Below are 26,322 nucleotides of genomic sequence, written 5' to 3' on the forward strand. Positions count from 1 at the left end.
CCTCTTTCAATTTAGATCCAGGGATAGCAGACTGACACACTTGTATTTATTAATTCATTAATATTTTCATTGAGGACAAAAATATTGTTAGAGTAAATTATATATAAAAAATATGCTTTTAATCATCTTACAGCTTCAAATCCTCTTCATTGGTAAGTATTTTTTCTTTTCCGTGCTATCAAAATTAATTAGAAATATTTTCCAGCAATCACTATTTTTTATATGCGTGATATTTTGTATGCAAGAAATCATTATTTTGTTTTATATAGTAATTTTTTTCTTACCACTGATTTTTCCTGAAACTATTAAACTTATCAATACTGCATTGTTCTGGGTAAATTGGTAAACTGGGTAAATATATTTCAATAAATGGAATCTCCCATTGTGCTATTACATGATGTTGTTAAAGACCAACTTAGCATGACCAAATAATACTATTCATTATTACCATAAATGTAAACTTTTTTTTTCTTCCTAGGCTATAACCAAGCCTTGTATTTTCCATCTCTTTATGAGCGACAACTTGCTGAGGAATCATCCGCTAACATTTGTCTGACCCCAGAATGTGTTGAAGCAGGTAAAGTTTTTTTAAACATTTATTTTCATTCTGGAAACTTTTTTATGCTGTGGTATACTGATAGCATAGACAGTTTTTTATGCTATTGTTTTCAAGCAATGTGACTATGAAACATAGAACATTTTATTACTCATTCTATACTTAGACATGGATTTGTGAATAAGTTTATGGATTTGTGAATAAGTTTGCATATCAAAAAAATAAAGGAGAATCAATGATAAAGGCTAACAAAAAAGGAAAATTATGTTTTGACAAGATTCATGTTAGCTTTATGAAATTTGTAATATATAACCACTATCAAAGAGATTCCACTTAGGATTGTTACTAAATCTTTGTAGTTGCTGGATGGAAAAATTACATCCATAAAGATTATATATTATGGCCAAAATGAATCTGAATGACTTCATAAAAGTTGAGTAATTTTTAGACACTATGGTATTAGATGCTTTAAAATAAAGTGTTTGATTCATCTTTTAACTTTTTTTAAAAATCTTCACTTGAAATGAACCATATACAATCAGTTTTATATATGTGTTACGGGGAAATGCAATTAATCTGGTAATATTATGCATATTCTAAAATTCATCACATTTATCTTAACATATAATAAAAATAGATATATTCTTATTTTATACAAAGACTTGCATTTTTACAATAATACAAGTTCACATAAAAATCGGAAACGGATGCATATCTGTAAAACTTAAAGTTACATAAATGAAATCAATGGTGTTGATTTGGTTTTTTTTTACTAATATATCACTATTATTCTGATACTAATTGTGCTTCTCTTGTTTTTTTTTCTTCATATTTATACTGTTTATACTAATTATCAGACAAATATTCACTCATAATGCAGCTACGAAAATCCGAAATAATGTGGATGAAAACATTGATCCATGTGAAGATTTCTATCAGTTTGCCTGTGGTGGATGGTTGAAACAGCATGAAATTCCTGATGATAAGCCTGAAGTGTCTATCGTCTCCGGTGCAGAAGATACTTTAAATTCAAACCTTAAAGGTCAGAACGGTTCATTTATATTTATGATATGTTTGAAAAGTAATAAAAAATTAGGTTGATCACATGCTTGACAATCTAATCTAAATTTTTAGATTATTGACCCTTAATTTAAATAAAACTAAATTTATGCATTTTCAATTATATAATAACAGAAATATAGAACCAATAACAATACAATATCATGTAGGTCATTGCTCACGCAATGAGTGTCACTGTACTGAAATTAAGGAGTCCGATGAAATAAACTATCTTGGAATCGTTTTTAATAAAAACCTTAAATGGAAAACTCAAGCGGTGACAGTAAGCAATAAACTAAAATACAGCAATACCAGGATTTACTGCTTGAAAAATATTATATCCCCTAAATTTCTTCGTACTATTTACTTCGCATGGATTTTACCAGTCATACAATATGGTATATCGGTATGGGGCGGTGATTATGACTCAAATATAAATATAATAAGAAACACTCTGAGAAAAGTTGTGAATAATATATCTGAAAAAATAAATATAATCCAAGACTGTCACAATGATTATAGATTTAACATCAATAAACTCTATCTTTACAAAATATTATTCTTTATTCAGAAAAATCCCGATTGGTTCAGAATTAAACACCAGCAGAGACAAACAAGACAACACGGAATTCAATACGCCATAATTAAACCAAACAAAACCATAATACAAAAACAATTCATATACATAGCACCTAAAGAATATAATAGATTGAATAACGAAATAAAGGCGGAAAAATCACTGCACAAATTCAGAAAACTACTCATAAACAAAATCAACACAATTGAATATTAATCCCATATACATGCATCTTTTTTTCTCTCTTTACGAATGTAATGTGAGGACAATATTATATTTTAATTATATACACCATTGGTCTGTTGTCAACCCCAATATATACTACACTATCAATATGCCCTGGACGGATTATGTAATCCCTTGGGCTAATATATAAATGGTAATATATATGTTTTTTTTGTTTTTTTTTTGTATATTGCGTCTGTATTATATGTTGTAATATGTGTGTGTGTAATATGTGTGTGTATTTCGTATTAAAACTTGTTTGTTATTAAAACTTGTTATGCTAAAATGATTGTTCAAAATTTGTAAAAGTTTCAGTTTTTTATGTATTTATTTCATAACCTTATGTTGTGATCTACTTTTATTTAAATACATATATTTTCTTTTATAATTGACATTTCTGACGATAAATTTAAATTTTCTCAAGAATGCGAATTCATTCTTCAGTGTAGAAGAATGAATTTGCGTGTTCAAAATGATTAGGGAATGTGTATTATTTATTTAAAATTCGGTTGATGATTAACTCTTGTGACACAACTCTTTGTGAATTCCTAAGAATGTTATTTGAGAATATTTTACCAATTAAAATGTTCAAAATTTGCAATTGAATAAAAACTACATTTCTCCTAAATATTTGGAGCAGTGTATAGGAAATATAATGATCTTGCTGAATCTATGAAAATTTAGTCTTTATACTTTGAGGGTATCCAAGACTCATTTTCTATCACATTGAAGTCGTAATATTTTTTATATGTACTGTAACCCCTTCACAGAAAAAGCATGATGAAACCAATAATTTTGTTCCAAGTTCTGATGCTAATTAAAATTCTAACAGATGTTCTAGTAAATGTAACGAGGGGTTATTGCAATTGAAATTTTTTTCACGTAAATAAAGAGCCTTTTGAATTGGAAAGCCCTGAGATTTACAAGTAAAAGATGAATATTTTATGTGAAAATATTCTTGAAGTTCATCGAAATTTACTCAGCTCAGTTTATACAAAACTTCACATACATAAGTATGAACTTTTTTAGTGAGACATTTGAAGCTTTATATGAAACATTTAATTTTTGTGTTGCTATGTTTTCAATATTTATGATACCATGATATTATATTGTAGCTTTATTGGATGAACCAATCACTGGAGAAGAACCTAACTTTGTCAAATTAGTAAAAACTCTATATAGTTCTTGCTTAGATGTCAGTAAGTGATTTGAATATAATTAATTCATTATTTAAATTTAAAATACACATGATATACAAAAATTGCATGCATAATATTATTGCCTATAAGGATTGCATCTTAATGCTATGAATCTAAAGTAATTTTTGATTTGAACAACTTCAACATCAAAACTAAGCACACATAGGAAAAAAGTTTTTCAATAAGATGAATAATTGTCTCTAACAGAAAAGTATTGTGTTCTCTGTGTTACTCTACTGCAATGCATGGAGTTCATGGGGATATCAATGAGAGGGTGAGGGGGGGGGGGGAGGTATAAATACAAACACAACGCCACAACAGGCAAAATGCCCAACGAGGTGGCTTAGAAAAAGATGCTCATAACAAATATGGATGTCATATATTTAAAAAATACAGCAACCTAATTAAAAATACAATTAAGAAAAATTATAAACAATATATACACATGATACAGTGCCCGTAAAGATTATTATGGTTGTCTTATTCTAAGTATGATAGTTTCTCGATTTACCACAACATGTTTATCGTATTTTTTTTAAGCGTGTCAATTGTGTTAGAATTTACTACATCTGGGGGTAAGCTATTCCATTTATTAACTAATCCAATTTAATTAAATAAATTGGGTTGCTATTATTAAATAAATCCAAAATAGCAGTACTCCTAGTGGCTTCTGATACATGCTGATACAAAAAATTTTCGAGCACCAACTTAAGTCTCTTTCATACTGATCTCTAGATGGAAGGTTGTCCCAATCAATACCTGGGTAATTGAAATCCCCTAGTATGAGAACCCTCTTACACTTGCACATGTAGGAAATTTCATCATGCAATTTGGCGATGTAGTTTGGATCCCTATTCTCTGCGGATTGTAAGAAACCCCAACAATAAGTTTATGACATCTTTTGTTCTGAAGCTCAACCCATATAAGTAGTTTCAATATCACTTCTCTGCACGTTACACTCTCTAGCCTTCAAACATTATTTCACGTATACCAACACTCCACCCCCTTTCCTATCAGATCTATTTCTCAAAAAGTATTGTGTCCTGAGATGTGTAAGAAAGATTCATCCCCATCATTTGCCCAAGATTCTGCAATGGCTATAAGATCCAGGCCCTCCACAACTATCAGTTTCTAAAAAATCTTTCTTATTACCCAAGCTCCTGGCATTTATTCAGAAACGGAACATATTCTGTTGAGCTTATAGTTGTTATAGTTAAAATAAAAATAATATTTCTATTACAGGTACTATAGACACTCTGCAAGGAGAGCCACTAAAGAAAGCATTGGATGCTGTTGGAGGATGGCCAGTTGTTCTTGGTAATGGATGGGATGAATCTAAATTTGACTGGATAGACACATTAATCAAATTCAGAGATATGGGTTTCAGTCATAATATTTTAATGCAATTGAGCGTCAAAACAGATCCTAAAAACAACACCAATCGTATTCTTAGTGTAAGCATTGCACGGTAAATTCTTTGCAATATAAACAGCAGCTTACAATAGCTTTCTTACTAATATTGTTTTTATGACAAGAAAAAAAAAAAAAAACAGAATTAAAAGCTTTATGGGAAAAAGTATTTAGTGAACTTTTTCATTAATTTCTTATAGTTGGGTCAACCGACCTTTGGCATGCCAGATAGAAGTTATTTTTCTCGAGGTTTCAATGACAGTGCAACTTTAGCCTACTTTAACTACATGGTGGAGGCAGCTGTTAAACTTGGGGCAGACAAGGACGTTGCACTCAGAGAGCTCGAAGATTCTTACAAGTTTGAAGCAAAGATTGCAAATGTCAGTTCATTCACCAGACATTATGGTGATAAATTTTTAAAACGAATCAATAAATTTTATTTTAGAAAATCCATTCTATTTTTTTTTTAATTTCATAGATTAGGTTATGTGCCTATTTTGTGCTTAAAATTTTTCAACTGTATATTTTTAACACCATTCTTTTTGCTTTCAGATCAATATCTTTCTTCTTCAGCAACATCTCATCTTTCATTCTATTTGAATGATTGGATTGTTTTAGTCATTTATTTCATTGATTGTTTCACGAGTATAAATTTATATTAGAAAAGCATTGTGTTTATAAAAAATACAATAAGCTACACTTGTGTACTTGATATTTTATTTTCTCAGGTATCACATGAATCAGTTCATGTATATATTTTGTTTTCTGCATTACAGTTCACATTAGGAAGAAGGGAAATTATGAGCATGGACCGATTATATAATAAATTTAATTTGAAACAACTTCAAGAAAATTATCCTGAGGTAATAAAAAAATAGAAGTTTTTCCTTCTTCTGCATATATGGAATTGTCCTCTAAAATATGTCTTCGTGTTGTTGTCAGAACCTTTCATACCCATTCTTCTTATTTCGGTTTCTGAGAAACCCATACTTTGAGAAATGGAGATGTCAGTGATTCAATAGTCACACATGGGTATTTATTTATCAGGCATCCCATACCACTGATTTTATCACATGCAGATTATACCGAATTAAGCATTGTCAAAAATCAAAGCCAAACACACTTAAAGACAGAATTTGTTCATTTCTTTGCAAAACAGTGGAAAGGGCAGATCTGAGTTTACATGTTGTATTGGATTGAGGGTGACTGATAACTTTGTAGGTCAATATATGGACACATGATAACATATGGGATGAATAGCAAAACATTTGGGACCTATCGCCATGCCTCCAAGAGAAGGATGGAGCTGACAAGACTTCTGCTTTGGGGTCAGAATGAGTTCATCTCATTTTTTTTTTACCGCTCTATGAATTTAATATAGGAGGGTCAGTGAAAAATTTCTCCTGGGGACTCGCCATCAAAGGAATTGAGTTTTGATAACACTTTCCCAATGCTCTGCACTAAAAACAAGTGCATGAGTATTTGAATCTTTATGCCATGTTGGAGGTCTGCTTGCTGTCTGTGGAAGGAACTTATGGACGAAAATAGCAGCCTCTTTTTTAATTTCAGCCTCAACCATATCAGTTTAATATTAAGTTTTTTTCATTTTAAGTTTCATCATTTTCCAAGTTTTTCCTTGATCTGTAGTCGTATGATAAATTTTAATTTATCAAGCTCACAATGCCAATTACATAACTGCTATTTTTTTTCATTTTCAATCATTATTTTTGGTTTGTGACAAGATACTGATAAGTCGCTTCTATTTCCATCTTTAAAGATTGACTGGATGAAATATTTCAAAGGTTTCCTGAAAATCAGCATCACAGAAGATGAGCCTGTCATTGTTACTAATCCAAGTTTTATAAGCAACTTCACTAAGATGATTGGAAATATAAAGAAGCGGTAAGTCTTTACTGCAATTGAACACGAGTATTGCAATGAAAATATTTTCATGCTGTAAAATACTTTTGTTGCTATTTAAACAATTATATATGAAAGTTGTAGTACTAAAAAGTGATTTACTGCGAGATTTCACTTAAAAAATCATTTTTTGAGAAAAGCAATGTTAAACTGCTATGTTTGAGGTTGAAATTAGAAAACAGACTGCTATTTTCATCCATAAGTTCCTCCAGTTTGGGATCAGAAACGTATGCGGGAGGGGGGGGGGGCTAGTGTGCCTCCCCCAGACGAAAAAATATATTATTTAATGTAAAAACTATTTCTTAAAAAATTAAAATTTCGAAAGAAAATATCTTTATATGTAATTATAGTCTTTCTGTTAATTTCAATGCTATTTGAAAGGTAAGAACTCAAAATTTCTCTTTAAGAAATTCATGGTGACCCACCTTTCAAGAGCCATATGGTAAACCCTTGACCCACGGACCAAATGTAGCCCCGAAGGTTATTTGATGTGGCTTGCCCCCTCAAACCCAATGTCGTAAAAATGAACTAAGCGACATATTTACAGATTGCTTAAATGACCCGTGGCACAATTGTAGAGCATTTAAGTGGCCGGTGGCACATTTTCAGATCACTGAAGTATGCCAGTGGCACATTTTCAGATCACTGAAGTACACCAGTGGCACATTTTTAGATCACTGAAGTACGCCAGTGGCACATTCAAAGATCACTTAGGTATGCCCGTGGCACAGTTCCAGAACACTTAAACGATTAATCTCACATTTCGAGATCCCTATAGTGACATGTGGCACAGTTTTAGACCACTTAAGCGGCCCTCAGTGCGGTTATGCATCACTCAAGTTACCTGCGAAACCTTTACAGATTACTTATGTGATCTGTGGCATAATTACAGGTCACTTGAGTGATGCATTGTACAGTTCTAGAGCATTGAAGCGACTCGAAAACATTTCCAGAGCACTTAAAGGATCCGTGAAACATTTAGAGATCACTAAAGTGGCTCTCTAGGGGACTTATCAATAGGAAAAATGTTAGTTCAGGTGCCCAATAACTATTGAAAGGTTTTTCCGTTTTTGGCGCACAGAATAAGATGCCATTAAGAATATTTCATATCTTCTTAAAGGGTGGTTGATGACATAAGCATCATCCAAACCTCCCCCCTCCCTCCTTGTCATCAACAGTCAGCAAATCGGAAACCCCTTCCCCCATTGATGCTGACGTAATACTTGAATGACCCCTTTTCATATTAAAAAAATTATATTTTAACATTACATATATATATAAATACATACACACACAGATATGTAGTATATCCATGTATATTATATATGTGGGTATACCATATTTATTCAGCCTTAGCAATTTATTTTTTTGCCTAACAAGATTTTTTACACATTACACAATGCTTTCTGACATTTTATACATAATTTAGTAATGTAATACTTGTAAATGTATTTCTGAAGGGGGTATGGGAACTTTGTGTCTGTTACCCATTAGCAAGACTTCAGCCTAGGGGGCCCTGCTCAAATATGTGAAAGCCATGCATAGATCTCCTCGATAAAAGACATATAAAAGCTCCTAAGCAATACTGCTCAATGGTGAGGAAAAACATTCCATGGAGGAATAAGGGCTTTTAGGACTGAAATAAATAAGATTTTGAACTGAAAATCTGTGGTCCACTGGAATTTTGACTTTGAGATGTTTCATCCCCAAACTATAGTAGATATCATGCTAGACAACCAAACAGATCTCATTGACTTTACTCTTGCCTCCACTGAAATACAAGGGGTGAACCAGGCCTGTCATTTCGGGGGGTCGGGGTCACCCGCCTTTTACAAATATTTAAAAAGTTCAATAGAAATAGACAAACAAGGTGAAATACACACACATATATATATACAGTCGAACCTCGTTAATGAGTCACTCTTGGGAGAGCAAAAATATGACTTAGTAAGCGGAGTGACTTGTTAAACGGAGTAAGCCATAGCTGTGTCAGTTCCTGCCTGAGGACAATTGGAACTTCCAAAAAGTGACCCGGTAAGCGGAGTGACGTGTTAACCGGGTGACGCACTAACGAGGTTTGACTGTATATAGAGTATATGTTCTTTGTCTTCCCCCCACCCAGAAAAACTTGCAATGTTGGGCCTTCGTGGAACCTTTAGAAGTTTGAATTACTTTGAACCAGGGCTGCAACTGGAAACAGATTTACTCCTTAGGCTTGTGCAAGTGCCCATTTTGGCAATCCCTTTCAATATTTTTCAAAGGAACAAAGAGTAAACTCATCTCCCTTCTTGATCGAGCACCTTGGGCACCAGACCCCCATCTAGTTGCAGCTTTGCTGTGGATTATTGCTCTTAACCCATAAAAAATCTATTTTGATCATTTAACAAGAATGCAAATAAAAAAGTTATCCTTCAAAATGCACAATAGCTTATGCTATAAAAGCTAAAAATAAACTTTAGAAACCATATGAATCGAACTGAAGTTTTTTTTTTATTACCTTTGAATTACAGGTTACAGAAAATTTTAGGATTGATGTTCATGATCGTGTGTGCAACAAGTTGGGAAAATTTTCAAAAGTTTAAATGTTCAGTTCAGCATGTATTGAATATGCATAGTCTTGAGATACAGCTGCAAGTTTTTAACGTGAATATGTTTATTAGTAAAGCATTCATGACTTTTAGGTTTTTGGATACACACACACATACTGATGGGGGTGATACCTTTCAGTGAAAAATGGTATCACCAGGAAGCCAATGCTTTTCCCTCCCGTTTGAGCCAGCATCTGCTTATGATCCCTTATAAGTTAAGGCTCTATCCTCTTAAATTATTTTTGATGTTTAAAAAATAGTTCATTGGTCATGTCTCACATTATTTTGAGCAAAATTTCATTATTTCTGGATCGTGACTTTTTCAAATAATCTTTATTGATTTTTTCTCATTTCACTTCATTCTTGTAGAACTTGCTTAGATGAATCCATGGACACCTTATATAAGAAAATAATAGCAGGCCGGTGTCCCAAGCTATCCCAATTTTTGATGTGTGACATGGCAGTTCTCATACTTCATGTTTGTGTCACTATTAATCCATTGATGTTACTGAAATCAAAATTTCTTATTAGAAACTTTGAATCTTCATCTTTTCCATGCCTTTGCATATGTTGTCTAGAAGTTATTTTGGATTCAAATTCAATCTTATTTTCATAACACTCAAAATTGTAACGATTTATATATTCATGTCAAAATATTACTAAATATTATTTTTTCATTTACTTAGATCATTGTAAAAGTCATGTTTTGTTCTTAGCAAAAATAATACAAAAAATTACAGAAATTAGAACTAATATGTAATATTTATTCACACAGACATAAATCCTTTCAAAAAACATGTCACAATGAATAGAAAAAATGCTAAACTAATAAATAAATCTTAGGTTATAGAATCCGCCTTAAGACTAACCTGATTCTTAGTACAATGGGACTTTTTAGTAAAAAATTGCTAAAATTCTCTCAAAATTCTGATTTGAATTGAATTATTCAATTGAATTATCAATTCTGAAATTGAATTGATCAGTTTCTGGGCAATTAGCCGATTCCCATTAAACTCCTTTGACAAACATGGAGCATGTTGTGAGGCTCCCCTGTATCTCATAATAAAAGATAATTTCAGAGATAAAATTTGCCTGGAGCAATGTTAGAATATACGCTTTCAGTATGTGAATTTTCTATATCTAAAAATTGTATGTAAATGCTTGTCATTTCTTTCTTCAGTACTGTTGCTAACTACCTTGTTTGGCGTATGGTACATCAATCTGCACCACTGCTTTCAGAAGACTGGCGTAGCATCTCACATGACTATACAACTGCTCTAACAGGAAAACCTCAGCAAGAATCTCGTTGGGAGAAGTGTCTGGCTAAATTGTCACCGTCCTTGAGCATTGCTTTGGGTGCTCATTATGTTCGGAACTATTTCAAGGAAGACAGCAAAAATATGGCAAGTCATTTAAAACCATATATCACACAAAGGGTTAATTTAATGTTGACACACTTCATACTTTTTTTTTATTTTTAACATTTGTATTTTTCAACTATCGTCCCTTAATTCTTTTAAGTACTAAAAAAATTCTATTCAAATTGAGAGTTTTAAAAATCTGAGCAAAATACGGCTACTTTTAGAGTTTTAAATTTAACCATTTTGGAATGTTACTCAAATCATGAAAACGCATCTGGAAGCAAACTTTAGCAGTTAAAAATAATGGAGTTTCTAATATTGATATTTGTACTGAGACTAATATTCTCACTGTAAAACCTCCTGTATTATAATACACAGCATTCTGTACAGTAAAATTCTGCACAGCATTTTGTACAAAACATACACAACTTGACAGATTTTCAGACGCCAGCATCAAGTATCATTTAAAAGCGTTAATTAAAAAATGCAGATAAGGAAAATCTTATTTCCCAAATGTACTTCTTGGAATTCGATTCTTTACAGAACAGCCTATACGATGCTTTCATGACCTTTTAAATTTTGGAAAATGAAGTAAAAGCATTAGATTTTGCCGAGAGTAGTTCAAGTCAAAGTGTCCCAGAGCAAGTTAAAAAAGAAAGGTTTTAAGTTTAAAGGAAAAAATAAAAACTTTTAAATTTGTAGGTGATTACCACAGTCAACACCAGTTGTAACGTTTGCATAAGCAATTAAAGGACTGGAAACTTTTCGATATTTTCTTAGACAATATATAGAAAATATGCCATGTGATGTCATCCAGATTTTACAGAAACTTGACTGTTATAAAAAAAAAATGCTATAGTTTGGTTATAACAAATAATTGCTTCTTATTAAAACCCTATATGCACCTTAAATTTTGTTAATAAATCAAATATGACATAAAAAAGCTATGGTAGGTGAAAAATTATGTCTTGTAATTCTTACAAACATTTCCAGCTTAAAACGTTTTTTAGTTGTGGTTTTTGAAAAACGTTATAAGCAGGATCTACTGTAAAACATGTTATATATATATATATATATTATATTAATTTATGTAGTATAAATTTATCTCGTCTCTAGTAGAGGGTAAGAGCCATTCCAGAAATATAAATGACTGTTTTTCTGATTACTTTACAAAATTCATCATAACAAATTGATGAATTTATTTAAAGAATGCAACAAATTTATTTGCAGGCTATGGAAATGGTTAAGTATATTCATAATGAATTCTTGAAGGTCCTTCAGAATACCGATTGGATGGAGAGCGATACAAAAGATAAAGCTATGGAAAAGGTACTAGGACATGTAAAATATACCACACAATTTCATCCATAAACATACGTAATTAGTATTTTTTTTTAATATTTTTGAAATTATTTATGCAATACAGTAATACTACTACTTTTACTACTTTTTTTCTTACAAGAAATCTACAGGAGTTCAGTGTCTTGTAGTTTCTTTGTTGATTATAGTGTTGGAATTAAAAAGGATTGATTTTTGAAAGGGGGAAAAACTCTATAAAGTGGTTTGTATCGAAGTTTAGGAATGAAAAAAATCAACAACAAATTGATGGTTCAGAAAAATCCACAGATCAAAAAAAAAAAAAAAACATAGAAAAAATACTGTAATTTCTGGAAGAAATAAAATATTAACATAGTTGCCAAACTTGCAAAAAATTGCCAAACAAAATCTGATACTTGTCAGAAATTCCATATTGCCTTTAATTATGTCCCATTTGTGAATGGTTTCTTAATAAAATCTGAAAATGATTGGAAACATAAAATTTTCTGATTGGCAGTAGAGATTTCTGCTACATTTTTTAGAATATAAAATAGAAAGAAGGACGTATATATATATATATATATATATGCAACTAGCAATCACCATGAAACTTTTGTGAAGAATTTTACAAAACATTTCTGAAAAAAATGTTTGTAAAATTGAAATAATTTTCGTGCTGCTCATGAACACAGCACCCCTTTAAAATAGAAGTTTTCAATACTCAGATAGTGAGATACTTCTTGAAAAAATTTAAACTTGTAAAGTTATGGAGTTATTGCACACACAGTATTTATTTTTGTATTTAAATTTATTTATAATAGACAAATGTGCTATATTTGTGTTATGTTAATATGGTAAGATAAGAAATTATTTATGGCAGGCCAAAAGCATCAAAGCACACATTGGATATCCAAAAGAGCTGCTTGATGATGATCTTGTATCTGAGCTTTATCTAAACGTAAGTTTGTGTGTCTTGTGTAAGATTTATGTTAAAACATTATTTTGGTTTTTGTAAAAATAAAAAAATGTAATTTTTTTTCTATTTTGATATTGGTTTCAGTTGACCTTTGAAGAAAACTCATATTTTGAAAACGTTTTAAGATTAAATAAGTTTGCTACAGATTCTTCTTACAATAAGCTACGAACACCAGTTGTTAAAGAAGAGTAAGTTTTTATTGCATATTATGGGGTTTATCTATACAGTGATTATGAAAGGCTCTAATTTTTGTTTGGCATTTTGTGTCTGTATAGTCTTTAAGGAAGAAAGTTATGCATATATCATGATTTTTTTGGAAGTTTGTTTATCTAAAATTCAAACATAATGATATTTTAATTTAAAAGCTTGATTTATTGCCAAAAATTGCTGCAAATACAACAGGCAAAATGCCCAACGAGGTGGCTGGGAATAAGATGCCCATGACAAATATGGATGTCATATGTTTCTAAAATACAGCAACCCAATTAAAAATGCAATTACAAAAACTAGAAACATTACATATATACATGATAAAATAATATACAATGTTCATAAATTATATTTATGGGGTTGTCTTATTCTAAATATGGATAGCTTCTTGATTTATCCCAACATGTTTATCGTATTTCTTTTTAAACATTTCAATTGTGTTAGAATTTACTACCTCCGAGAGTAAACTATTCCATTTATTAACAATCCCATTAGAGAAAAATTCCCTGCAACACTACAACCTAGGATTGTCCATTACCAATCAATACTGGTGTCCCCTTGATTGACGGCATATTAATAATTCATGGTCCATCGAAAATTTTGAACACTTTGATCATATCTCCCTGACACCTGCGTTCATCCAATGTAAACATATTAAAAAAAAAGTCTCTTCATATCTCAAGCTCTGTGTGCTAACAAGGACACACATAGCTCTTCTCTGCACCCCTTCAACCAAGTCTATGTCCCTCTGTAGGTGTGGTCTCCCAAACCTTATAGCATACTCCAATCCAGGGTAAACTAAGCCTCAAAAAAGCAGAAGAATGACTAGGAGAACATGAAGAGACCTTTTGAAAATAAAACACAGCATTCCATTCGATTTTTTGACCAACACTGAACAATGCTCAGAAAACTTAAGCCATCATCAATAAGAATTCCCAAATCAGTGACCCTAGTTGCATTCGGGATAGTGACACCATTCAACTTGTAAGAGAAATGTGGGTTGTTCGAACTAAAGTGAGTGACCATGCACTTGTCAATGCTAAATGTCATGCTCTATTCATTTGCCTATGCTCCAATCCTGTTTAAGTTCGCCTGGAGCAACTCCCTATCGCTTTGACTCCAGACAAACCTGTCTATTATATGTATAGCCGGTATATATAACCTGTCTATTATCATATTAGCTTCACGTAATCTGCGAATTTGCTAGCAATCCCATCGATACCCTGATTGAATCTATCGATAAAAAGTGAAAAAGTATGGGCCATGTACACTTCCTTGAGGAACTCCACTTGTAATGCCTCTCAAATCAGAGAATTCCCCATTACCATAGTCTGTTGTGACCTATCTCTTAACCACGATTCTATCCAATTCATCAAGTTGCCCCAAACCCAATCTCTTGTAAATGCTTCAAGAGTGATCATGTTGGACCCAATCGAATGCCATCTGGAAATCAAGGTAAACAACATCTACATTTTTGTGCTTAGCCAGTCTTAGTCAATTAATCATAGAAGCAAGGAAGGTTAGTTACACATGACCCCCCTGAACCTATGCTGATTATAGTCCACCGACTACAAGAAGAACATTGTCTACGCGTTACATCATGTTAGAAGATTCTATTATTTCCTTTTAGGTAAAGCGACTGCCCATCGAGAATAGCAAATTAACAATGGCGCTTTTCAGTTTGGCGTCATTAGTGCTATTTTGTCTTCCTAGAAATTTCACTAAAAGCGCCACGGCATAATACTCCTAGAAAATAAAAAAGAAAAAAAAGACGATGATGGCGATAAGAGAAGGTAAATATAAAAAGAACTGCTAGTTGCTGGCAGGTGGCATTCTCTTGCTGCGGTATAGAAGTTAAACCAAAGAAAAATATAATTTACAATAGTAATAAATTAATAATTAAATTATTAACACTCCCTTTGTATTAAATTATTAATTTAAAGTAATTTAACAGTTATTTTATTTTATTATTTTAGTAATTTAATTATTAATTTATAGTAATTTTACTCTCTTTACTATTAAATTACCACTACTCCCTTTAAGTTTTTTCTGTATTAAATATTTTAGTTCAAAGTATTGAATGTAATTAAAATTCAAATTTTTAAATTAAAAAATTTAATTTATTTCCACAATTTATAACTGAACAATTTTTGAGTACATCTTTTAAGAAACGCCAACACAAAGTGCAGCTTACTAAAGCATGAAGAATATTGGCCTACAGAGAAAACAGATTTGCGCCAAGACAACTTTTACTAGCAACCCGGGATAATTTTTATCTTTTTCCTGCGCCGAAATGGGCCTTCTCCAGAGAGGGGAATTCCCGTAACTCTTCTCGTGATCTGAGGACTATATCTGATAATACATTATTCTTGTCTATCCGCTTCATCAATTGCCTTTTGATAATTTCCAAACGTTTCAAGATGGAGCTCGTCAAACTCGCTGGACGGTAATTGGACACAGTTTCTCTATTACCAATTTTAAATATCGGAACTATATTAGCAAGCTTCCAATCTCTTGGGACAACACCTTCAGTGTGTTGCTGAGGGTAGATTTACTCCTTTGAATCTGTGGGACTGGCCCTGAGGACCCTATAATAGATATCATCTGGTCCTGGTGCTTTGCTTGCACTCAAATTTTTCAGAAAATTTAGTACCTCCACATCTTCCACTTGAATTTCTTTGAAGATTTTACTACCCCATGCAACACCTGCCTGTTGAATATCATTTTCTCTATTAAAAACTGTCGTGAAAAAGTCACTGAAAGCACTACACATGCCTACGCTGCTCTCTATCCTAGACCCTCTTATCAAGAGAGGGCTAACTGTTCCCTTACACCCATTATTGACGTATCTAAAAATGATTTTGGGTCAGAGCCAATGTTATCAGCCAACCTAGATTCAACTTTGTTTTTACTATCCCTTATCACTTTCTTAAACACCGTTATTTTATCAGTAAACAATGATAGGTCAGATTGTTTAGTTTTATATTCTCTGAATGCTCTTTTTTTACAAGATAAAGGTTACACATGCTGTCTGTGAACCAAAGGGGACATGATGTGCAAACATGTTTTTTTCGAACAAAGGGTATGACGTTGCGCAAAACAGATGACAGCTTTGAACTAAATTCTTCCCATTGACTTACTATAAATGATAGCACCCATGTCCTGGAGCAGGGTCCCAGGCCAGACTTGTCACGAAGGATTCTTCTTAATTAATTTTTAACGTAAAAATCAAGAAATTATGAGAATTATCCCAGGTCCCAGGGCTGGACCTCTGTCAACTCCATCCTTGAGTGGGTCATGCTTCTAATTCCCCATACACTACCATCTTGTAAAACTTGTATCTCAAATGAAGTTTTTCTGTATAAAATAATGGAGCTATGCTATCCCATTAGTTTGCTTAATGTTTTCAAAATATTAATAATTGAATGAGAATCAATAAGCAAGGAAGTTTATGCAAAGTAAAACTAGCATCACAGTGAGAAATACAGTACATAATGATGTCAGCTTTGACTTGTTCAGAGCAGAGCTTTTGTAATTTAGATGTTAACTTCTGCTCATGTGTTAAATGTTTGTAAGTCTAATACTGACACTTAAGCAACATTTTTTTACAAAATATCTTGTGCAATTCGTATACCTCTGTAAATTTTTATGGCTTAAAATAAATACACTGAACAGCAATCGAATTAAAGACAGCTGGTAGTATATGAAAGAGACATTTCGTATTTTTTGTTCTGACACAGCTTGACATTGATTAGCCTGCATTAGAACAGCAAGCTGGCCGTAATGCAACAAATCACTCAGCTATTTAAATGCTTGTGCACCAAATCGTGTAAGCAGCCTCCACTATTCATTCGTCCTCCCATCAAGAGTACCTTTGCTGACCGCATTTCACAAGCCTCAATGATTAGCCTGGGCACTGGGACATTGCCACTGGACCTTGAAAACGTGGCAAAAGGATGAATGAGTAGATTCCAGTTGGTACACGCTGAAGGCAGGTATGAGTATGTGCAAACCTTATAAAGTGATCGATCACCTCATGCCAGCAAGGTAATTGTCAAGCCCATGGAGGTAGAACTCTTGTCTGGGATTGTTTGCATGGACTGAAATGGGACCTCTGATGCGACGTCATGAAGATCTTTTACAACCATGTACTTCTGTTCACAAAAATAAGCACAGTGCAGCTGCAACATTCCATTGATCACCCAGTCTTCAACAGGACAATACACCATGTCAAAGCTCCCACATTATATCTGAATGGTTGGAGAAACACTCCATTGATGCTAACTTGACTTCCTGTCCAAATAGATCATCAGACCTCAATCTAATCTAATACATTTGGAATGCCATCAACAGAGATGTTCAGGCCATGTACTCCCTCTGAAAAATCTTTGTGGACTGTGGAAGACTTCACAGAAATCATGGATTTGTATGTTGCTGAGTTTTCTAAGTCCTTGTCTAGTCCATGTCCTAAAGAATTAATCATCAGGACAAAAAATAGTGCTACACCAGGCTTTAAAAAATCCTAGGTGCCAGGTCACCATAACAACTAAAGGGTCTGTGTTGGAGCCTAATATTTTATATGTGTGACAATTAAGTTGGAGTCTGGAGATGGCACAAAATTTTCAGCATTTCCGTAAGCATTTCATTTTCACTAACATGAGAACTAACAAGATCACCAAAGCCCAGGAAAGCATGAAGAAAATTATTTAAGCCATTTCATAAAAGCATATCATAGAAAACAGCTTCTTGGTTTCTGGAAAATTTCATTGGTGCCCAATTTTTATTTCGATTTGTCAAGCCCTGTACTATCTTCAGATTTCAGCTAGCTAAGATTTCTGAACAAGTCATCTTTACAAGCTGAGGTATCAGTGTATTTGGTAGGAAAATAATTTATATTATCAACTCGTTCAATGCCATACAATATTTATGAAATTTTTTCTAATGAATAGATTGTTATTTTTTATATTATTCAAGATGGAGACAAAACAAATTCAAAACTTGTCATTGATGTTTCATCATTACAAATACAATGTTTAGAGTAATTTCAATATATATATTTTTTCTTTTCATAGTTGGAAAAATCATGCAGTAGCTGCTATGATGGATGCTTATTATAATCCTGCTGAAAACATCATTGGTAAAAATATTTTTAAATATGCATATGCAATATTTAATATTGCATCAGTCTATTATAATGAAATTTCCTCTACCAAAATGATTTTAGTTTTCATTGATAACTACGTTTATTTCATTAATTTTATTTTCAGTGTTCCCAGCTGGAGTCCTTCAGGATGTTTTCTTCAGCAGAGACAGGCCAAAGTATACAAATAAAATTTTTTTTAATGAATGTTTTTAATTTTTCTGTAAATACAGTTGTGATTTTCAAAAAATTCTGTGTAAATTGGTTAAGCAATTAACTATTTCCATTTCAGTTATTTGAATTTCGGAGCAATTGGCATTATTATTGGACATGAAATTGTTCATGGATTCGATGATATGGGTAAGAAATAATTGAATTTCTCAAAATAATCCAAATTAATATTTGCTACAGAAATAATTTATCATTTATCGTGCACTGTAATCTTTCTGGCCTGGCTCACACACACACAGACAAACAAAATTCACTTACCAAGATATACTACTAAAGCACACGTACCTCGTTCACATTCCTCTGCAGAAATTGTAACAAATTGGTACACGTTGGAATGCGCATGTCTATGTTGTGAACCTAACGTAAAGTTTGATTATGTGTAGTGCTGCCATCTGCCATCAACTTTTATAACTATGAGTGAAGTGTAATTATTGAAAATTTTACCGTTGTAGGCTGGTAAAACCTTCAATCATTACAATTACCAAGGATTGTTACTCACCATGAAAGTGAAGTAACAGTAACCATCATTTGGCCTGACTGGCTCTATTTCATGTGTATAAAAAGTGATAAAGTGATAGTAAAGATTAAATGTCTGGGAAAAAATGTGTTATTCTCAGAGATTAAAGTACAGGGTGGTTGTAATTAAACTAGTGTTACTCGTATCTGTGTAGCCCCTGTTCTGGTGAATGTATCTCATTGAAACTTGGTAGATATGATTCATATATGGGCCATTGGAGACAGAAACTGCAATTAAAAAGCATCACTTTTTCTCTTGATGGTCAAAAATTGAACTATTTATTTTATTACAGTTTTCTTTTTTGACGTTTTACGTATAACCTACGTACCAAGTTTGAAAGAAATACGTTCACAAGAACAGTCAGGTGCTACGCAGGTCTGAGTAGTGTCTGCTTAATTATAACCACCCTGAGAGTGAGGGAGTAGGTCTCAACAATTTTAATTATAGACCTATAGTTGATTTTTTTTTCTCTACTAGGAAAGCAATACGACAAGGATGGGAATATGAAGAACTGGTGGGACTCTGATACTAATAAGCGATTCAAGGAAAAGAAGCAGTGCATTATAGATCAGTACAACAATTTCACTTTGCCTGAAGTTGGTTTGCAGGTAAGCACTTTTCATACGAAGGTGTTAACAACTGGCTGATGTGAAGATGAATTCAAGAAAGAAAATTCAACTGCCTCTGCAGGGCATTGAACGCATATTCTATCATTTGCTGGGTGAGCGCACTAGACCACTACACTACAAAGGCAATGAACCTTTTTCCTTAGAGCTCATGTCTGCTGGACAGGACTATACATGGACAGTCAGACCTATCTCATGTCAAAGCTATCAATTGCTGACACTGCAACCAGTTGGTGACTTATTTGAACACAATGTCACTCTCTGCTATTCATGTTAATAGCTGAGAGTGACATCATCATTGGATAAGCAATTTCACATGCGAAAAAATTTTGGTTAAAAAAAAATACATGAATGTGATTTTTTGATAGAAAACAAAATTATTCTATTTTTTTGTTTTCTGTTTTCAGGTGAATGGAATTAATACCCAAGGAGAAAACATAGCTGATAATGGAGCAATAAAGGAAGCTTACAAAGTATGAATTCCAATTGCAGCTATTTAATTCAATAAAAAGATAAGATATTTTATGTGAAATGTTCTCCAGAATCAAATCAGTTTACAAAAATAAAATTAACAATAGAAATAGATTTGTGGTGAAGAGTGGGTAAGTACAAATGGATACAAGGCATCATGGCTTATTTGTGAGCAGATTGTTCCTGCTTGATGTAGTATTTTTTTCACTCAAAAATAAATATTTCGTTTGTTGCATAAATGTGATTTTATAATAGGGAGAAAGACCACATTTTCTGGATATAAAACTGATCATTTTATCGATCTAGAAATTTGATTTTGCTCTTACCATTTCTTCAAAAATGTTGCTACTAAATAATGTTTTTCTTTATCTTGTCTTTCTATTGAAAATTTGGCTTTTGTTGTGAATTGATGGACACTGTCTGGATGGAGACAAGAACAAAAAAGTGTTAATGTTTAGCCATACTTTACTACAATGATGTTGGCATTGAAATGCACTGTGAATACCTCAAAATTTTGTCTAGATCTGCGGCAGACACTAACAAAGGCGGATTTATGATATTTTCACCTGCAGACTATAGAACTTTTACTGCATTTTCCCTATATAGTCGAATTTTCTTGACCATTCAATCCTGAAATTTACCACCTTTTTTTCTCTTAATATGCCTTTGTCTCTAAGTCACTCTTTTGGTTGCTCACATGCTTTCACACACTCTAGGTCACTGTGTTTTGGACACTCCCATGGTTACACTCTAGATCACACTTTTAGTTGCTTACTGACATGTTTTTGTATTTTATAAGTCACTCCCATGCATGCATGCTCTCTAGTTCACTTTTTGTGGCTCACTGACCTATTTTCTTGCTCTCTAGATCACTTTTTCTGCCACTCTCATACACCCTCCAGACCAACTCTTATGCTTGCACACTCTTTTGGTTGCTCACTGACTCTCTCTATATATCACTTTTATAGTCGTTCTCATGCGTGAACCCTCCTTAGGTCACTCTTTTGATCACTCCCTCACTTAGTCCCTTGATCTCTTTGAATAAGCAGATTTATATATACGTATATAATTTTGCCACCCTTCTCCCATTTTACACTAATTTTCTTGACCACTCATTCCTCAAATTTTCCGCCCACCTCTCTGAAATTGCCACTCCAGGATATAGCATGCTTAGCCTTCCTGTGAACACACTGCTAGACCCTAATATAAGAATAGGGATAAAATCTTTGTCACAGTTTCAAGTTTTAATGGAACCAAATGTAATTTCTAATCTCCAACTTTTTCCTCAATTTGATATTGATATGAATCAAAATAATGATATATTCAGGAAACTTTAGATAGAGAGTTATCGGAACCTATTCATTCTCAAACTTTTCAACTTCGAGGAGTGATTTTTTAATATGAATTCAATTCAAATTTATTTTTAATTCAGCTATCAAGTTAAAAAAAGAGATGGTTACTATTACATTCAAACATAAAAAAAGGTTTGGAATTTCTACTAATTTTTTCCCCATCTTTGTTTCAAGGTATCACATTCACTTTTGGAAATTATATATATAGCAGTTTATATATTAAATTTTTTTTCATGATGTTTTTATCATAAAACTATTACATTAATTTCTTGTAGTGTTGCGAGTGCCGATTTGTATTTTTTCCATTATATATATTTCAGGCTTACCACTCTTGGGTTGCAGACAATGGGCCTGAAGGAAGCCTGCCTGAACTTAAATACACACCTCAGCAATTGTTTTGGATAAGTGCAGCAAACGTATGCGATCAAATTTAATAATTGTAACATACTTGCATGATAACAATGCCATTCACTTAATGTAATGAACTTTGAAGAAGATCTCTTGCAGTAACTCACTTTACATAGGCTCCGTTTTCAAACGAGTCCCTTTCATATTCTTTGTTACCATAATCCTATGTATCCAATCTGTGACTGGCAAAGCTGGTATGTTCTTTTAAAGAGGAATAAGGCACTGTAATGTGTCAACAGGATAAAGTAAAACCCCTCTTAAAAGGGGGGGGGGAGAGAACAAGACCCCCAAATCCCTACCCTTCGCTACAGCTTTGTCTGTGCCCCTCCTAAAATATCTCAGTACCTGAAGAGTTTGAAGACAACTGATCAAGATTTTTTTTTCAAACAATATTCAGTGCATTATTATTGAATATTTGATGTACATATCCTTATGCGCTTATGGACGAATGGAACAGGGTGTAATAGTCTTTTAATAGACTAGAGATAATTATAATAGACTAGAGATGCTTTTAGAGCACTAGGCTGAGCCTGGAAGTAGAAGTAAGCTTCTGAGGAGAAAAACAAACTGGTTTTTGCAGTCATTGACTGGTCACTCACTTTATTAAAGGAACAGGGGATATGAAACAGACTTGAAAAACCATGGTGTCAGAGCCAGGGTTGCTGTGGGTGTACATGTATTGTACTCCTGACCAGGACCATGTTATTTGAGATGCATATCACAGTATATTAAGGTTTAAACAGTCAGACATTCTATTAAAGGAATGATGTATAGGGCATAATCTCCTGACAGATAAATACCTAAATGAGAGTACCTACGCAGCATAGATCATGAGAGTTAAGGGCTCAACGCTCAAGTTGAACACCCACAAGTCTGGAACACTTCTGATGCCCCTGTGAAAAGTAGTTTTATACAAAATGCATTGTATGAAGGTTGCAAGAGCTGGCTGATGCAAAGATAAATCCAGGAAAGAAAATTCAACTGCCTTTGTGGGGAATCAAATTCACATCCTCTCACTTGCGGGGTGAGTGCACTAGAGACTAGACCACTATATGACTCAAATGCAACAAACCTCTTTTCTTTGAGCTTGTGTGTGCTGAATGCGACTATGCACAGACAATCAGACTAAACTTAGGCCAAAGCTCATAATTGCTGACATTGACATCAGATGGCGACGAATCTGAAGATGTCACTTTAACGCTATTCATAAGTGGGGAGTGACATCATCTTTGTAAAATGCGTTGTTACAAAGGACCTTAATAAAGCATTAGGTTAAATTAGTGGTGTCATTGCAACATATATGAAAATTACTTTTCAGTACATTATATTAGGCAAACCTCATTTTTTGTATATATTTTGTACATTCAAAGGAACATTTACTGCTGCTGTATAAGATGCACCAGGTTCACAAGACTTTCTCTCACAATTGTCAAAAAATATAGTTTTATCATTGATTTCCAATTTTTTCCCAAAGGTATGGTGTGCGAAATATAGACCAGAATTCATGAAGTTGAACTTGTTTACTGAAGTCCATACTCCACCAAGATTCAGGTGAGTGCTATTTCAATTTGTCCTTCCTTGAAACAGGAATGGGAACTATATATATATTTTGTTATGCTCATTGATACTCGGGTGAGGGGCAAAAAGTTGAACTTATTTTTCAAATTGTTTCTTTGTTGTGCGTAATGAGGATTATTTCTGTTCCTCTTATAATAGGTTCATTTCTTGTAAATAGAAGAGTTTATCTGCATAAAATCAAATATTACTATACTCAAGGGAGGGATTAGGCAAACATAATCTACTTAAAGTTATTGAGGAGATATCATTATATAGATGGAATATATCAACATTATGACAAATTCATCAGGACCAGAGAGTAATATTTTTATTCAGACGATTATGGATTTTTAAAGTTTATCATTATACATGGTGTCCTGTAAGTCTTAATGCTGCCTTTGTCTCATCCACCGTTCAATGTAGAGGTATGGTTTCATTTTAAAAAAATGCTAAAATTGTGTTCAGAAATCATTCATACCTATTCCATTCTATATGGTTTCTCTCTCCTCCAGCTTTCAATCAGAAAGTCATTGCTCTGCCTTTCCTGGAGGCCTACATGAAATTCCTTGTTTCTAAGTGCAACATTCAAACATTCACAGACATAAACTAAAGGCTGTTCTTTCACAACTTTTCTCTGATTTTGAATTCAAATATCTCTGCGAATATTTGCACTTGACAACATGAAATTTTTTTGTTGCCTCAGGAGAAAGAGGCAACAATCTTCTATTTGGAAGTTGAAAGACAGGGGGCTGTATAAAAATTTAGTTTTTTTTATGGCACAATATTTTCACTCAAGACTGGTACAGGTTGATTTCTGAACACATTTTGCGAACTTTTTAAATTAAAACCATACCTTTGCAACAAAGGGTTGATGAGATAAAGGCAGAATTAGGATTTACTTACACTCTACATGGTGATTCAGAAAAGATAGAAAAACTTTAAGAGGTGATAGCACACACACCAATACAAATAATTGTGATCAAAGCATTCATGGTCTAACATGAAACGCAAACGTGCCAGCTCCTTTTGAAACGGCCTCTCCGCAAACATTAAAACGGCATTCCTGTTGAAATTTATCGGGAGTAAAAAGAACACCACACATGCAAATGTAACATGGGAAAGAAGAAGAAACCATATGCCAATCTGCATCACAGTGAATAAAAGGTGCAGACCTGCATCGGACAGGGAAGCAAGAAAGTATACCATTCCGCATAGTTGCTGATGCAAGTGCTCAAATGTTTTCGGATTGGACAATCGCCTGTGAGAAAAATGCTCACCCTACATTTGTGCTGCCTCTGTGGTACTTCTGTTTTCAGCTCTGGTCTGTAAAGGAAATGGATGTCTGTTTTTCAGTATTACTGAAGTGTGCCATTATCCCTGATACCTTAAATGATCTATAAAGTTGCTCTAGAGAATTGTGCTGTGGTGATTAAATAATCCACATTCCACACATCACTTTTAATACTTTTAATGGGCTGTGGGCCACTTAAGTTTGCCGGAAGATGCCACAGGCCACTTAAGTGATGTTGAACTGTGTGCTGGTTACTTGAGTGATCTGGCAAATGTGACGCTTTTTATTATTACCATTTTATTGTTGCCATTTTTACAAAATGAAATTTGAACTCGCAGGCCACATCTAATGACTCCGACGGCAACAGTTGACTCGTGGGCCATGCGTCGAGTATGCATGCCATAAACGTTTTTTTTCCTAGTTTCCTTAAATTTATTTAAGCAACCTCAGGGAAATATCTTTTTATTGATGAGAGTGCATGTATGTATTTTTTCCAGGGTCATTGGACCATTTTCAAATGCCCCACAGTTTTCTGAAGATTTCAACTGCCCAGTAGGATCTACAATGAATCCAGAAAAGAAGTGTCAGATATGGTGATGTTTCACTTGTCTAATAGTTTAGAAATGATTCCATGGACAGTGTCAACTTCTGAAGTAAACTGTCATCTCTGTATCAAGAAAGTATTAAACTATTTCTCCAAAGGACGTAGTTGTAGGTTAGGACAAAAATATTAAAAACATAAAAAAGAATGAAATCGTTTTGTGTTGTATTTTACTCTTACTTTATTATCTCAACTCACTGATTCCCATGAAATCTCTCCAAGGACCCCCCCCTCCCCCACCACCAGTTGCCAACCATGGTTTTACAATGGGAGTTGTAATCCCATTTCAATTACTGCATTTTAACGTGTGTAAAACCCCCTGATTTTTTTTAAGCTTAAAATTTGGAAAATAGCTTTCCTCAAAGATATTTTTTACTTTTAAATGTATAAAAAAAATATTTTTATTCATCTTAGAAACCATTAAGTTTGCTGATAAATCACGTCCGTTACATCAACTACATCATTATTGTCATCAGTCTCTCATCGTAAATTAAAAGGAATTGAGAAATGTTTTAATATCGATAATATTATCAATGCATAAGAAGCCCCTCCCTTATTTTTGGGGCCCAATTTTCAGCAAAAAAGAGCTTCTTTGCACGCATTAAAATGCGGTATTTTGCAAAACATTTCTTCCACAAGCTTTCAAAAAAAAACAAAAAAACTCCCATATGTTTGGTTTTTCCTCCTTGGGAGTAATTTATACATGAAGACCAACCTCTGACATTGCCGT

At 33.3% G+C, this 26,322-nt stretch overlaps 1 protein-coding gene across 2 annotated transcripts; it reads left to right on the forward strand.

The window, feature by feature from the left end:
* LOC149075458 (neprilysin-2-like) lies at positions 1-25,723 on the forward strand. Of its 2 annotated transcripts, XM_089242814.1 has the most exons (20): positions 1-152; positions 479-577; positions 1,437-1,598; positions 3,533-3,616; positions 4,859-5,070; positions 5,227-5,406; positions 5,803-5,889; positions 6,804-6,928; positions 10,715-10,937; positions 12,126-12,224; positions 13,093-13,170; positions 13,273-13,376; positions 18,471-18,535; positions 18,666-18,717; positions 18,831-18,898; positions 19,764-19,894; positions 20,320-20,385; positions 22,056-22,151; positions 23,618-23,694; positions 25,489-25,723. In XM_089242814.1, the coding sequence occupies exons 1-20, from the start codon at positions 113-115 to the stop codon at positions 25,586-25,588; spliced, it is 2,148 nt and encodes a 715-aa protein (XP_089098940.1). In that variant the 5' UTR covers positions 1-112; the 3' UTR covers positions 25,589-25,723. The 2 variants fall into 2 exon arrangements, with proteins under 2 accessions (XP_089098940.1, XP_089098941.1); XM_089242815.1 differs by lacking the exon at positions 5,803-5,889.
* Positions 25,724-26,322: the final 599 nt, after the last annotated feature.

Source organism: Pholcus phalangioides, unplaced genomic scaffold (assembly GCF_987345545.1).
Source record: "Pholcus phalangioides strain wild (caught in Gottingen) unplaced genomic scaffold, Ppha-v1.0 ptg000015l_1, whole genome shotgun sequence".
NCBI lineage: Eukaryota > Metazoa > Arthropoda > Arachnida > Araneae > Pholcidae > Pholcus > Pholcus phalangioides.